General features: G+C 54.0%; 1 protein-coding gene across 2 annotated transcripts in view; it reads right to left on the bottom strand.

Annotated features, from left to right (window-relative positions):
- ARHGEF18 (Rho/Rac guanine nucleotide exchange factor 18) overlaps positions 1–13,696 on the bottom strand; it is a 77,297-nt gene that overhangs the window by 47,538 nt on the left and 16,063 nt on the right. Inside the window, exons 4-10 of one of the 2 annotated variants that reach the window (XM_026654925.1) lie at positions 10,980–11,061; positions 9,935–10,049; positions 8,573–8,630; positions 7,944–7,988; positions 7,489–7,569; positions 6,878–6,983; position 6,801 (exon numbers count right to left, since the gene is read on the bottom strand). In XM_026654925.1, coding sequence (XP_026510710.1) covers position 6,801; positions 6,878–6,983; positions 7,489–7,569; positions 7,944–7,988; positions 8,573–8,630; positions 9,935–10,049; positions 10,980–11,061 — 488 coding nt within the window. Of the gene's footprint in view, positions 1–5,992; positions 6,147–6,800; positions 6,802–6,877; positions 6,984–7,488; positions 7,570–7,943; positions 7,989–8,572; positions 8,631–9,934; positions 10,050–10,856; positions 11,062–13,696 lie in introns of both variants that reach the window. The other variant, XM_024194243.2, reaches the window with a different exon arrangement.

Genomic DNA, 13,696 nt, shown 5'->3' with positions numbered 1-13,696 from the left:
ATGACTTAGCACCACCCTGCCGATCCTCTCTCATTCACTATTCAAATGTTGACTCCCACCTCTGATCGGCCCAGGATGCCAGCCAGCCTCCATCACTGACTAGTTAAATGTTCAAACACACAGGCTGCCCTTCGCACCTGGGGCATGTTTAGACCGCTGGTGTGCTGAGACCACTGCCTATCATGCTGGCCTGTACAGTCTCTGTTTCCTTGTATTCCCACGCCCTGTCTCCATCTGTCGGCTCTTATCTTATACTTCAATTATAAGCTCTTTGCAGCAAAAACCATCTTTTTGCTCTGTCTTTGTACAGCACCTAGGCCTTTATTGGGGCTCCTAGGCTCCATGGGAATACAAATAATAAATAAAAATGAGGATGCCATTTGGGGGTAAACAGAAGGCTGTCATCTGGTGACAGAATCATCCTAAGAAACAGACTGTATTTGTGCTTCATTGAGATGAGATGCATACGCAAGTGCAATGCAGCCTAGACCGTGTCAGCAGGGCTGGCCCTAGACCAAATGGTGCCCCAGGCAAGGAGCGTCTTCAGTGCTCTCCCTTCACTTGTTAAACTTTTGAATACCTTATTTTTTATTGTATTTGTAGCCCAATTCACGACTTTGATGAATGATTTGCATGCATGATTTATCCCTGTCATATAAGACAATCAATTTGCACGCAAAGGTCCAGGACATTCTAGGAGGTTAGTGAAAAATGAATCCACCTACAGAATACCTGAAACATTTTACTTCAAACATTCTATTTTCCCTTTTGACACTAACAACAAAAACAGCCCCCCTCCCCCGGCGCCCCCCCTCCTCCCCCGGCTGTCGCCTGCCCCTAAATCCAGCCCTGCGTGTCACTATAATTTTTCAAAACTGGCACAGGAAAAACATCTTATGCTGGGGGCCTGTGGGCATCTGAACAAAGTCAGTATAGAGTATGCACAGCAACCAGTTCAAATGCTGTGTCGCCAAACCCAAATGAGGGTTGACTAGTGACAAAGAAAACAGCATTATCCTTCCAATGCTGTTTAATAATCTACACGATAAAACACTTGTTATTGGCACTGAACAAATAGGAGATAGGGAACAACCCAGACATGTCATCAAGAGAAGCTCCATCCTGCTTATCCACTCCCCAGGCAGAGGAGATAAGATCCTGGAGCTGTGTCAGGCAATGGAGGGAATAGGATCCTGAAACTATTCCACAGAGGGGCAAGTAAAAAAGCAATGCTGAACTGAAAGGAAAAGAAGATGAAAAGCAAAAAGGAGAAGCACTGAACAGAGCCATCTGACTGCAAAGAGCCAGCCTGCCCCCTTTCTCTAAACTCCTGGTGTTGCAATGAGTATCCACTAGGATGCAGATATGTGGCAGCAAATTCCCAGTTAGGTTCCCTTCTGGAGTCAGCTTCACAGATTGCTTGAAGTCTCGCCTTGTTCCGGCCTACAGCAATGTTAGCACAGTATCACCATGGCTTTTCGTGGGCTCTCTGGTTCTGCTGGTTGTTTTATTTGGACTCTTGTCGGTAATTTCCCATTCCAGATGGGATTCCCAGCACATTTATCACTGTCACCATGTCACAATAGCCAAACCTCCTCTCTCTCTTTCCCCTAACTAGAAGCTTTTAGGCAGCTGTCTCTCTTTCTAGAAATGTCAAGTTTCAAGTTTACTGCTGGCTTTCAGAGTCCTCTGTCCTCTGTCAGGACTATTAGCAGAAGTTTCCTGTTGGAATTCACAGAACTCAGCTCTTTTCCAGGCCAAGCACTGCCTGCCTACATTAGCTTACTGGTGCTGCACTGGGGAGCCCAGGGCAAAAATGTGCAGACATCAATATATTAAACACAACTGGCAAGACGAGGGGGTCACTTTAACATGTCAGAACCCAAGCATGGGACAAAGAAGAGACGTCTGAGCCTGTTTTCTTCTTCAGAAATTAATTCACCACTAGTGAAAGATGCTGGCCCAACAACCCCAGAGATTGATGGCCACAGAACAGGTATAACATGGGTCAGAGCAATGCAAGCCTCCCTCACCAATATTCCTCAGCCCAGCACTGGGGTCTAAACAGGAGTTCATTCTCCAAGGCCCTTTGAGTCTCTCCACTGAGAGCCAGCAAGGGGTCAGACTGGGACAGATGGGCAATAGTGATATCAGGGTGAAAGGCTTTATTTGCCATCGCTGATACCTGAGCCAGCCAGTCCCCCAGCCTTTATGATTCACGAGGGTTTAGTAACACACTAGTACATCGAATCTCAAAGGGGAGAAGAGCTTCCCTGAAATCTGCAAAGTGCTTTGGCCACAGTTATAGACTTCAGCATGTCCCTGGCAGGTAGATCTCCACAGACCCTCTTTCGTATGCCCATGGGACTGAGGGCTGCACACTGCCTCACAGAGCCTTCGACATGTAACCCGTCACTAATCAGGGTGCAGAAACCCCCCCAATGGTCAAACCTAATCCACTAGAACAGAGACAATCCTGCTGTAACACATTCAATGGCAAACCCTTGGCTCCCTTCCATGGCACAGCCGAGCTGGAGAGCTCTGCTCCTGGCAGCGGCTCCCTGGGATTCATCTAACTCCTGTTACATAAACATTGGGAGCATGTTTATGAGAAAGGATTAATTTAGACACACCGCCTTTTCCATGCTTGAGAATGGGGGCTGTCTCCATCTAGACTCCAGTGATGGGGTCACAATTGCTGCAGATGACCCACTTAGTTTGAATCCTAGTCAGTCCTGCTGGCATCTCACTTCTAAGGGCTTGTCTACACTTACAGCACTGCAGCAGTGCTGCTTAGTGAAGACGCTGACTATGCCAATGGGAGAGCATCTCCCGACGGGGTAGGTACTCCACCACCCTGAGAGGCAGTAGCTATGTTGACAGGAGAAGCACTGTCTACACCGGGGGTTTGGTCGGTAGAACTACGTCACACAGGAGTGTGGATTTTCCACCAGGGCTTAGACTGTGAATCACCCACGGTCCTGAAACAGGGGCTCCAGAAAATGTTCTTTAGTCATGCTCTGGACCCCACATGGTTCTAAGCTGGCACCCAGCTGCCCGCCTCACCTCCCTCATTAAGGGATTTTATACCATAGGGTGTCCCTCATTCCAGGCATGGCTGGTGGGATCTCATGGAGAGAGGGAGGAAAGTGTGTTTTGTGTGGAACTATTTAGGATGATTTCCTATTTCATAGCATGGATTTATGTTACCAGCAACAAAATGACTCCTCTTTGCCTTTCTGAATTAGGAGCACAGGTCCTGCTACTGCTTCTTACTTAAAGGGGCAGGGCTCTGATTCTCACTGGCAATCCAGGTCATAGTCCACTCAGAGTAGCTACTAGACCATCTGTGCCCATGGGAAACAAGACAGACTTGGGGCCTCTTACCCAGCCTTCCATCCCTTCTCTCTCTGGCCTCCCCTGTAATTTGCTTGCTCATCTATGTCACTAAACTTGTTTTCTCTTCTGCCATGTGGTGGCACTGCTGTTAAAACGCTGTCAACACAGCAAATAAACAGCAGCACCTGCTGTGCTAAGACCAGCAGCCGGCAGGTCTGGGACCACAGGTGCGGGCTCCTCACCGCTATTACTGAGCAGGAACGATAGGAACAGCCAATGTTTGGGGCGGGGATCTATTTTGAGAGGGTGGAAAATGGTCTATTGCTCCAGGACTGCCACCTGGCCGGCATCGGGATCACTGTTAAGAAGCAGGAGGTCACTCTGGCTGTGCTGCTGCAGGGGAGGGAGAGGGACCAAAACGCTGCCTATCCAAGGGTCACATCACAGGAGCCCCAGGGCCATCCCTAATTTGCATAAATGGAGCCAATGGTGTAAGCCTTCATCACTGACACACAGGTGCAGCCTGCAGAGATTCCAGGTCCCAGCAGCTGTCCAGACCATTCTGAATGCTGGTCTCTCCACAGGCTGCAGCATGCTGGGCTCAGTCCTGGTCTGGGTGGAGAAGGGCCTCTAATTACAGCAGCTGTCATAGAGCTCTCTTCAATGACTCCACCTCCTGTCAAGGTAACCTGAGGGGGACACCATGCAAGAACAAACTCTTGCTGCCACAGCCCACCACACTATGTTAACCAGTGCAGCACAACGTCCCTGGGCACCCAGGAAAGCCAACGGAGAGTCCCAGTGAGATTCAGAGCCTTTCCCTTGTGCCAGGGTCTGGTGTTTGCATGTTCATGGGAGACGCAGGATCACAGATCTCCTACAGCACAGCTCAGATCCAAGCTTTGTGCGGCTCCAGCTCACACACAGCCCCAGGCACTTGCTCTAGACTGCGACACGCCGAACTACGTACACATCTAGATGATCCAGGCATTGGGCTCTCCTACCCAGCAGACCAGAGCCCGAACCCCTAAGGCATGCCAGCCTGGGGAAATGAAGCCAGGATCCCAACGGCAGTGCAAAGAAACCTGGCCAGCAGTGGCACGGGTCTGAGCTCCTGAAGGAGGCTTGACCTGAGTATCAAAGCAGGGTCTCCTGCCTGGCAGCACAGAGCACTATACACTAAGTCACTGCTGATGTAGCTCATTGGAAAGCCAAGATCCAGCACTCCAGGGCCTCACTGGAACCATGTCCCCCCTCCTGCATGGGAGGAACTCCCTATAAACATCTGCTAAGCCACCTCCTGGTCCTCCTTCAAACCTCTCCTTGACATTTCCTCAGCTGGGATACCTACGACACACACAACAGCCAGGCAGCGGGGGAACTCCAATTGCAGCTTCTCAGGCCGACCAGCAGTGTCTCACTCTTTCCTTGGGCTCCTTGTCTCTGCCTGTATTCCTCTGTCTTACCTGTAGACTGTAAGCTCTCTGGCGCAGGGACTGTTACGTGTTTGTGCAGCACCCAGCACAGCAGGGCCTGGCCTCTAGGAGCTACCGCAATACAAAATAATCAGAGCCTGTGTTACAAACCCGGCTAGAGGCCCTATACAAGTGGGTCCGCCTGTGTCTGTAAAAGCCCCTGTTACACTTCAGAGCCAGACTGAGGCGCCACTAAGGAAAAGATGTTTCCCATGGAGAGTGCATGGGATGGCCAGTCCTTTCCTCCCCCTCGAAGGGTGTTACTGACCTTGAGCACCTCTGAAGATCCCTCGCTTGGGCGTGAGCTTTGCCAAGGGGCATGGGGTGCAGAGAGAGAACCTGCCATTTCCAAACTCCTGCTGCTGCCTCTGGCAGGCCAATGTTCTGCAGTGCCCTGAGCAGCTTCACCCGCGCACCAAGCACAGGGACAAGGCCCAGGGGTGAGAACATGCAGTAGGATAAAGTCCTATGTCTGCCCAGCACATTCCACAGAGGAGAGCCCTCCCCCCGCAGCCTAGGGATGTTTTTCCCTCTCTTTAGATGCACTGAACTTGTCCTGCCTCTGCACAGGGTTAGCGCTCTCCATGCAGCCCCACAGGGGAGGGCCAAGCCCCAGTGTGTGTGTGGGGTGGGAGGGAGACAGCATTTCACTTTGGCTTTGGTTAACTAAGCCCTGGATGGTTTTTTGACTCCCCATGTCTGTTCCCACATCACATGAGGAGCTGAAACATCTGTGTCTCTGGGAAGGAAAGACTGGGCCCAGGCAGCCCAGCGGGGCTAGCCCCAGGCAGGCCCAAAAATGCTCTCAGGGCTACTCAGAAAGGACAGAGCATTTCCTGACCTTCCCTTTTTTGTTAATATAAAATGTAAAGGAACAAATTGACCCTGAGCCCTCCTTTGGGAAAGAGACAGGAGATGCCTGGGCAGCTAAGACCAATGAGAATGAACAGGGTGCCATGCCCTGGGAGTCTGGGAACAAAGCAGCTAGGCCAGGCTTCCTGGTACAGCCAGGCCAGGCAGGAGTTGGGGGCACAGCCAAGCCAAGCCAAGCCAAGCCAAGCCAGGCACAGATGGGGGAGCGGGTACAGCCAGGCCAGGCAGGAAGCACAACCAAGCCAAGCCAGGCCAGAAGGGAGGGTGGGTAGGTACAGCCAGGCCAGGGTATCAGCCATACTCACTCAGGCACTGCAGACCATTTTTATTCACCAGAGGTTTGGCGCACAGTGAACAGCTGGTGAAGCTGGAGAAAGTCCCTGGCGCCAGCTGGTGCCCATTGACCCTTTTCCACTTTTGGCTCTTTCCTCTCTCTTTTGGTTGGTCTTTGTTCTTACCCTAGAAGGGGGAAAGCAGTGTCATGGCACAGAGTAGCAGGAGTTCGCTATGGGTGCGTGCGCCCACACACACACACAGCTGACCCCTCACACACACACACACACACACACACACACAGCTGACCCCTCAGCAGGGACGTTGGGCTCATTAGTGCTAGTTCAATTGTGTGGTTAGTGCCTGGCCCGAATGTGTTCCCCAGGGACTGAGCCAGCCCCAGAATCTCTGCAGCCCCACTAGGGTGGGTGCACATGTGACTGAGGGCAGGATGCAGTCTGTGTGCAGCAAAACATCTGCACCACACCCTAGAATATAAACTCACACCTGCTCCCTGCCCGGGGGTTGTTGCCTGGGGAGGGCTGTGCCCCGGGCGGGGTCCATGCACTGGAAAGAGGACAGCTTCCCCAGGGCAGCCCAGCAGCCAGCCCTGCCAGACCCCTCCTCACCCTTGCCCCACACAGGAGGCCGTGCTGTCACCTGGAGGAAACATCCTCCCTGATTGGAACTCCCCGCACATTGGGCAGCCCATGCTAGAGCAGCCGGGACAAGTCCTGAGTAAATCCGGCCCAGGGCGGGGCCCAGGGAGCGACACTCCTAGCAGGTGGTATTAGGGACTGGGCTGCTGTCGTGTCCCAAAGCAGCCCAGCTGGACCCTACCCTAGAGCCCGGGGAGCTTACATCCTGTCTGGTGACAGTGCTGCAAGCCCCTCATGGGTTCCGGTTTTCTCCCTCACCTTATCCTTCTGCCAGGACCCGGTGACGCGGCTCCGCAGGGAACTCAGCCGGCGCTTCACCTTGGTGCCTCTCTCAATCTTGTCACTCTTCTCATTGTCCTCAGCCCTGAAACGAGCCAGGAAACCGGTCTCATCCAAAGGGAAGGCAAGGGGGGCGGGAAGTGCCAGGGAAGCCCTGGGACAGGTATGTGCCCCACGCACAACGCCCCCAGGAGAGACTCCCGATGGAGCTCACTGTCAGGCCCCCCAACATTGAGTTTCCCAAATCTCATGAGCATGAGGTTCTGTGCGAGTCGCCTCCCACATCTGCAGCCTTGTGGTGAAGGTGCTGAGCTCTCCAGGGACCTGGGTTCAAGTCCCAGCTTAGCCACTGACTTCCTGCATGTCCTTGGGAAAGTCACTTCCCCTCCGTGACGCAGCACCTGTCTACAAGAGGAGGAGAGTAACCCTGCCGCCTATTTGGACAGTAAGCTCCTTGGGGCAGGGGCTGCATCTGTGCAGCACCCAACACAATGGGGCCCTGATCCTGCCTGGAGCAGCTGGCTGGGATGCCTGGATAGGTGGGGGGCTGGGATGGGGACGTGGGGCACGCATGCCAACGGCTCACTTACTCATTAGTCAGGAACTCAAACCAGGTGAGGTTCTGCTGGGATTCGTTGCTGCCCTCGGCTGTGCAGACCCTTTGCTTCGCTCTGCGCAGGGGAACAGGACAAGGCATCAGACTGGGAGGAAGAGTAAACTGCCCCAGAGCTTCTGAAGGGAGCAAGTTTTGCCTGTCTAGGGGGACCCCAGCAGGCGCTGCCCACCCTGTGGGGGGGTTGGTGTGGGGCAGTTCCCGTGTGGGTGCCTGGCAAGCCCTGCACACCTGTTCCCAGGGTGGTGTTGGGGCCCACGTACACTGTGGATGTCAGCTCCCAGGAAGGTCTTGGGGAGATCCTGGTGGGCCTTGTGCACTCTGGGGGGTTGTTGCATGGGAGCTGTCCCAGGGGGCACTGGGTGGTAGGACAGCCAATGAGACTAGTCCAGCCCCCAGGTGACAGGTCCCCTCTCCCAGCCCCACACTCACCCATGAAACTGTTTCAGCTCCTGCAGCACCTGCTGGACGATCAGCCTGCCAGGGAGGAGAAAAGGGGTTAGGAAGTTTCCCCACTGGCTGCTGCTCCAAACTCCCACGCAGGCCAGCCCAGGGCAAGATTCATGCCTGGGGGTAGCAAGAGCCAGCAAAATGCTTCCCTCGTACCCTGGTGACTAGGAAGGAGCAGCTGGTGGAGGGCAGGGCTGCCCAGAGGGGGGGGTAAGTGGGGCATTTGCCCCAGGCCCCCAGCCCCAGAGGGGCCCCCACGAGAATATAGTATTCTATACTATTGCAACTTTTTTTTATGGAAGGGGCCCCTGAAATTGCTTTGCCCCAGGCCCCCTGAATACTCTGGGTAGCCCTGGTGGAGGGAACATGCCAGGTACAGAGACCCACCTGCAGGGCCACACTGTGCCTCTCCCAGCATGAAACACCAGCTGTTTGGCTGACAATCTCAGTGAGCCCAGGGCGCATCCCAGAGCATCCCCTGGGACCGGGGCGCGTCCCAGAGCAGGCACTGCCACGGCTCATGGCACCGCTCTCTCTTGCTCTCTTACAGTTAGAGGCTGAATCTGGATCCCCAGCAACTCAGAAGAACTTAGAGAATCACTGACACCTACACATGGTCTGGGGCCACATGGTCCTTTTCAATCGTCTCCAGCGCAGGCGGTTCAAGACCTGGAACCCAGGGAGAACATGGTCAGTGGGGATGCCAGTTCCCTGGCTGTCCCTTGGCAGAGTGTCACATTTCAAGCTAGGTACAATGAACCCTGGGCCTGCTGGGCTCCCACTCTCCCTTTAACGGGGAAGGAGGGTCGCTGTGGAGTCTGCCTTGGTTTCCCAACCTGTCCCTTCTTAGCTCCGTTCTCTGCTCTGCCTCCTTCACATTCTCCTTGAAATCGGAGGGCAAGAGCTCAGTTCATCACATATGTGCCAAGCTACTTGACCTCCTGCGCTACTTCTCTGATACATCCTCTTTCTGCTCCCTCCCCGTCTCTTCCCAGCTGAGGGCCGGAGATACACGCAGATTGCTTGATGGCAGCCTGGTGGGCTCATTAATGGAGGTTTCAGCAGCAGGCTCCCTGGGTGTGGACAGAACAGAGCTCCTGTGAGCTGGGAGGCTTTGGAGGTGACAGGCCACGGTCAAATCCTGGTGTTCTCGTGGGTTCCTCATGCTCGTGAACGAGTTTTGTCTCGTCACCCTGCTCTGAAGCAAGGGGTTTCTGAATGGGCAGGAATCAAGGGGAAGGGGCTCTTTCTGGGCAGGGATTGTGTGTCAGCAGCTTTTCCTGGGGAACTTCACAAAGGGATCATAAACCCCAACAGGACACCCAGCAAGGCGATGGTCAGTTCTCTCTCCAGGCTGCCTCTGCTTTCCTAAAGCCCATCCAATCCAGGAATGAGAATCTCTGCGATTCTGCTCTAAAGGCTGTGCCCTGCCTTGGTTTATCCCATCCCAGGCAGGCTCAGTACTTGCTGGCTGCACTTCACTGGCCGTTCTGGAAGCTCGGTTACCAGGGGAAGCCTGCACTGTGCCCCGACAGCCGGGACTGAGGCTCATGTACAGACTGTGTTGTTGGGATGCGCCTTTCTGTCCATAGGGCACTGCTTGTTGTTGTGTGCAGCCAGGGATCCGACACCGCACCCAGCCACGGACACGTTCTGTGGCAGTGTATCATTGGAGACAGCTATGACGTCACATACCATGGTAACAGGGGCATGGAAATCCCTTCGATCAGACTCAGGGTACGTCTACACTGCACCTGGGGCTGTAATTTCTGGCTTGGGAAGACATAACCACATAGCTCTGACTCAGCTAGTCAGTGTCACTGAAGCTAAACGGGCAGCGTCATGGGCTAGCTGCCCGAGTCCATACCCAGGGCTGCCCAGACTTCAGCATTCTCCACAGGGTCTCCTGCTAGCGCACATTCCTAAGACTACGTCTGTACAATTAACCTATTTCATGCCAGGCATTTACTCACCTTTGGCAACTGGGAGCGACACCTCCAGGTTGTGAGAGATTCGAGGAGAGGAAACCTTGTCGCAGGCGGAAGGAACAGACTTTGACCTCAGTCTCTTCCCACTGCTGCCATATTCCTGGAAAAGACAAGAATCAGCAACGCTTCAGGGGCATGTGGTTCGCACCGGTCCTGAGCACCTGCAGGGCTCTGCTGACGACCCCACCCCACCGTCCTGGTGGAAGTCACAGCCAGATAGTTACCACACAGCACAAATCAGGGCCTCCCTTCAAAACCGATTATACTGGAAACAAACCCCGGGAATAGGCTGACATCCCGTGCCACCCTTTGGTATTTAACCAGAGTTATGATCACAGCACATGCTGGAAAAGCCATCTATTTACTAGAGTTTCTAGGGAGGGCTGAGGGTCTGGGCTTTAGGATGGCGTGGAAGAAGTATATGCTGCTGTGATATCTGCTGTCTACCGGCTGGTTCCATGCTAGGGTGCCTAGAACTTTTGTACAGGTGTCCTTTTTACATATAGTGAATAGAAAGAAACAAAGATATTGGGTGGAGCTGCTAATCAGGAGACCTGGGCTCTGTTCCTAACTGGCTTGGACTCTCGGTGACCTCTGCATCAGGTTCCCCATCTATAAGATGGGGGAGATGTCCCTCCTCTCCGGGGCTCTGATGGGGCCTCACGGCACAGAAGCTGCCAAGTGACCCACGTTTTTATTACACAGGAACATGTGTCCGTGACTCCTCGGGGCCCAGGGGCTGAGCGAGGACACAGTCGAGGATTCACAGGTGCCGAGGTCCCTGAGGGTAGTGCTGTCAGGAACAGAGCCTGGAGAGACGGGGCACAGATTGAGCCTGCGTGTCCTGCAGTCCAGCATCTCCCCCTTCCCACAGTGTGCCACGGGCACGGCTTTCACGCCCACTCACTGTGTCCTCGTGATCGGGCACGATGGCGAAGTTCAGGTGCAGGGGCTCTATCTCCACTTTTATCAGAGTGCTGCCACTGCCTCCCCAGGCCTCCACCCCAGCTGTGGGCAGCTCCAGGGACACACAGGAAGGCAGGCAGGGCAGGCTCCTTTCGAGCTCTTCTTGCTCCAGGTCACTGGCGATCTCGGAGGCATCCAGGCTTAGCCTAGTTCAGGGAACAGAAACCAGCTCAGACCATGGGAAGGCAGCAAAGGCAGCAAGGGGGTCGACAGAGGACACCGGTCCGTGCCCTCCTCTACACCCACCTGTCCAAGGGCCTCATCCCCAGGGACAGACAGGAAATCCAGGCCCAATTCTGCACCAGACACGTCTAGCCCACAAAGGCTGTTGGCCCTCAGTGAGGGCCCAAGCCAGTGATTCATGCCGTTAGTCTGTGGATGGTGGGCAGAGGCTGGCCAAACAAAGCCACACCTGCGTCCCCATTCTAGGGCAGCCAGCTGAGGACAAGAAAGACCTGTTACAGGCACAAACTACTTTGGACAGCAGCCTGGGGGTGACAGATAGGGCAACTTCCTGCCATAGCCTGGCAAAAACGTATTTGTGAAGGTATAAGGGATACAATTCCTTTGGGGTCCGAGGCCTGCAACTGGCTGCCTGCAAGCCCTGCCCGCTGCACCTGAGAGGCGAGCAGAAACTGAATTAGCTGATCTTCATACGAGAGGGAGAGACTCCAGAAAGCTGAGGGGCAGGGGCTGTGCCCCTAACGGACTCCTGCTGGAGCCACTGCAGAAAGGAATTGCTCCAGAAACCAAATGGGCAGAATGGAGACTGTGGGAAGTCCTGGATTATTGAGGCTCTGAGGTCAGAGCCAGGAATTTTGAGTTGCTGAAGGTATTGGTGTGAGGGCCAGACGTGGGGAAGGGACCACTCCGCCTGCACAGACTTTGAGGGAAGAATCCGTGAGGTCTGATTTGTTTTGTTCAGAAGGGTTAAAATAAACAGCAAACCCAGCTAGAAACTGCTTCCCTGGGTTCTCTGAAGGGAGCTCAGACAGAATGACCCCAGGCAGCAAGCTGGCTCTCCAAGAGCAAACCTGGCCTGGTAAGTAGGAGGAGGGTGCTATAAGATAGGCCCCAACCCTTTGCAGCACTGAATTAAGTTTAAGTTATCTGTGGGGTAGAGTCCACTGTATTGAACGCTAAGTTTACGGATTATTGGGGAATTGGAAGCAACTTCTCTAAGGGGAGATGTGTCCGAAGTAAACCCTGTGAAGTGTTGTGCGCCTCGAAGGTCTGTTCTAAACAACGGGCCAGACACGGAGGCTCTTTTGGGACAAAGTGAAGTGGGTTTGGGGAAATGCCTCAGGGTGTGTGTGTGAGGGTGAACGTAAATTCACACCGCCAGACCCAGCTGTGCCTTGAGGACAGAACCACTGTCTGCTAATTACTACCCTGGAATCTGAGGCGCTAAAGCCTGAACTGTAGAAAGGAGAGTGTGACCGATTCACGGTGGTTCTTGTTTTGAGCTAAAGCCGTTTACTTGTCGACACATCAAACCCCTGGGGGTTTGAAGGACTGTCCACCGGCCAGAGCCCTGGCTGGCATTAGGAGTGATCTCTGGTGAGCTCATTAGCATGCTTGTAGGCTCGTTTAGTGTTTTTAATATGTTTTCTCTGTACTGCTTTCACCTTAGAACTAGACGCGCTTGCTTGGAAGGAGCCGAGTGGTAACAGAACCGTCGGCAGTTACGCTGCTTAGAGCCTCTGTAGAGAAAGCGACGTGCAGATGTGACTGGTTAGGTCGTCTGATTGGCTGGGGCTGTCAGAGTGTAGAACCGTGCAGCCTCGGCATACCCCAGTCAGGAGGGAGGGAGATGCGGGTCTCTGCCCAAGAGAGGTGAGGCCTGAGGAGCTGGGAGCCTAAAAGTGGGTGACCTTACTGGACCACAGAGGGGGACACTGGTGCAGTTGCCCTGAACTGTGACACTGTGTTAAAGAGTCACCAGAACAGACACACCTGCACACACAGTCCCTTGCACAGATGTGCTGCTACAGGGGTCTATGCAGCAGGAGACTGAGTTGAGCTTGCATTTACACTGGGGCTGTTTCCACCACCAAGCAGATAGCAACCAGGCTTGCTTGCCCAAATCCCACGTATGCATGCAAAGGAGGGATTATTGCAGGCAAAATTGCAGGGGCGGTTTAGAATGCAACCAGAGGTGGGGATGGAGAGAGGGTGGGTGGAGGACCAGGGTAGATGATGCAAGAGATAATAACTACGCTACAGCTGCACCTTCCAGGGTTCTGGTTACGCTGTGTAACTCAGAGCAAAGCCAGAGTGAGCTGTAGAGTCCCTATGATCAGAGGGATGAGGATGATTTCTCTAGAGGCTCCAGCCGAACTTTACCAGCCACTGTCCACCCCCACCCCCAAAATGATGGGGGAGCCCATGGTAAGCATAGATGGCATCTGTTATGCCCAGTCACCGTGCCCAGAGCTGTGCCCTCCGTGGTGCATTTGGTGCATCACTCTAGAATTTACAGATGAGCTTTTCTAATCATCAGCATGTCCATAACCTGCCCATACCCGGCAGGGCAGACTGTGCCAGCAAACACTGCTGACCCCTGCCCAGCCCCTGTGAGGTTCTGGGACAGACACGGGCAGCTGCCCAGCCAGCATGGCCTGACTCCATTTGAATGCTGTCATTTGGCTAAAACTCCATCGAAATCACATCGGGCTTTCCCTTTGAAAGCCTGATTTTGCAGGCAGGGAGCCACTACTGTGAAGCTGCCGTGTAAACCCTGCCACCACCCACTTGCAGTGGAGGCTGCTAAATAGGCAG

Source organism: Terrapene carolina, unplaced genomic scaffold (genome assembly GCF_002925995.2).
Source record: "Terrapene carolina triunguis isolate 2854851 unplaced genomic scaffold, T_m_triunguis-2.0 Scaffold194, whole genome shotgun sequence".
Classification (NCBI taxonomy): Eukaryota; Metazoa; Chordata; order Testudines; family Emydidae; genus Terrapene; species Terrapene triunguis.
The sequence above is the reverse complement of the archived record's forward strand: the minus strand, read 5'-3'. Positions and strand labels throughout refer to the sequence as shown.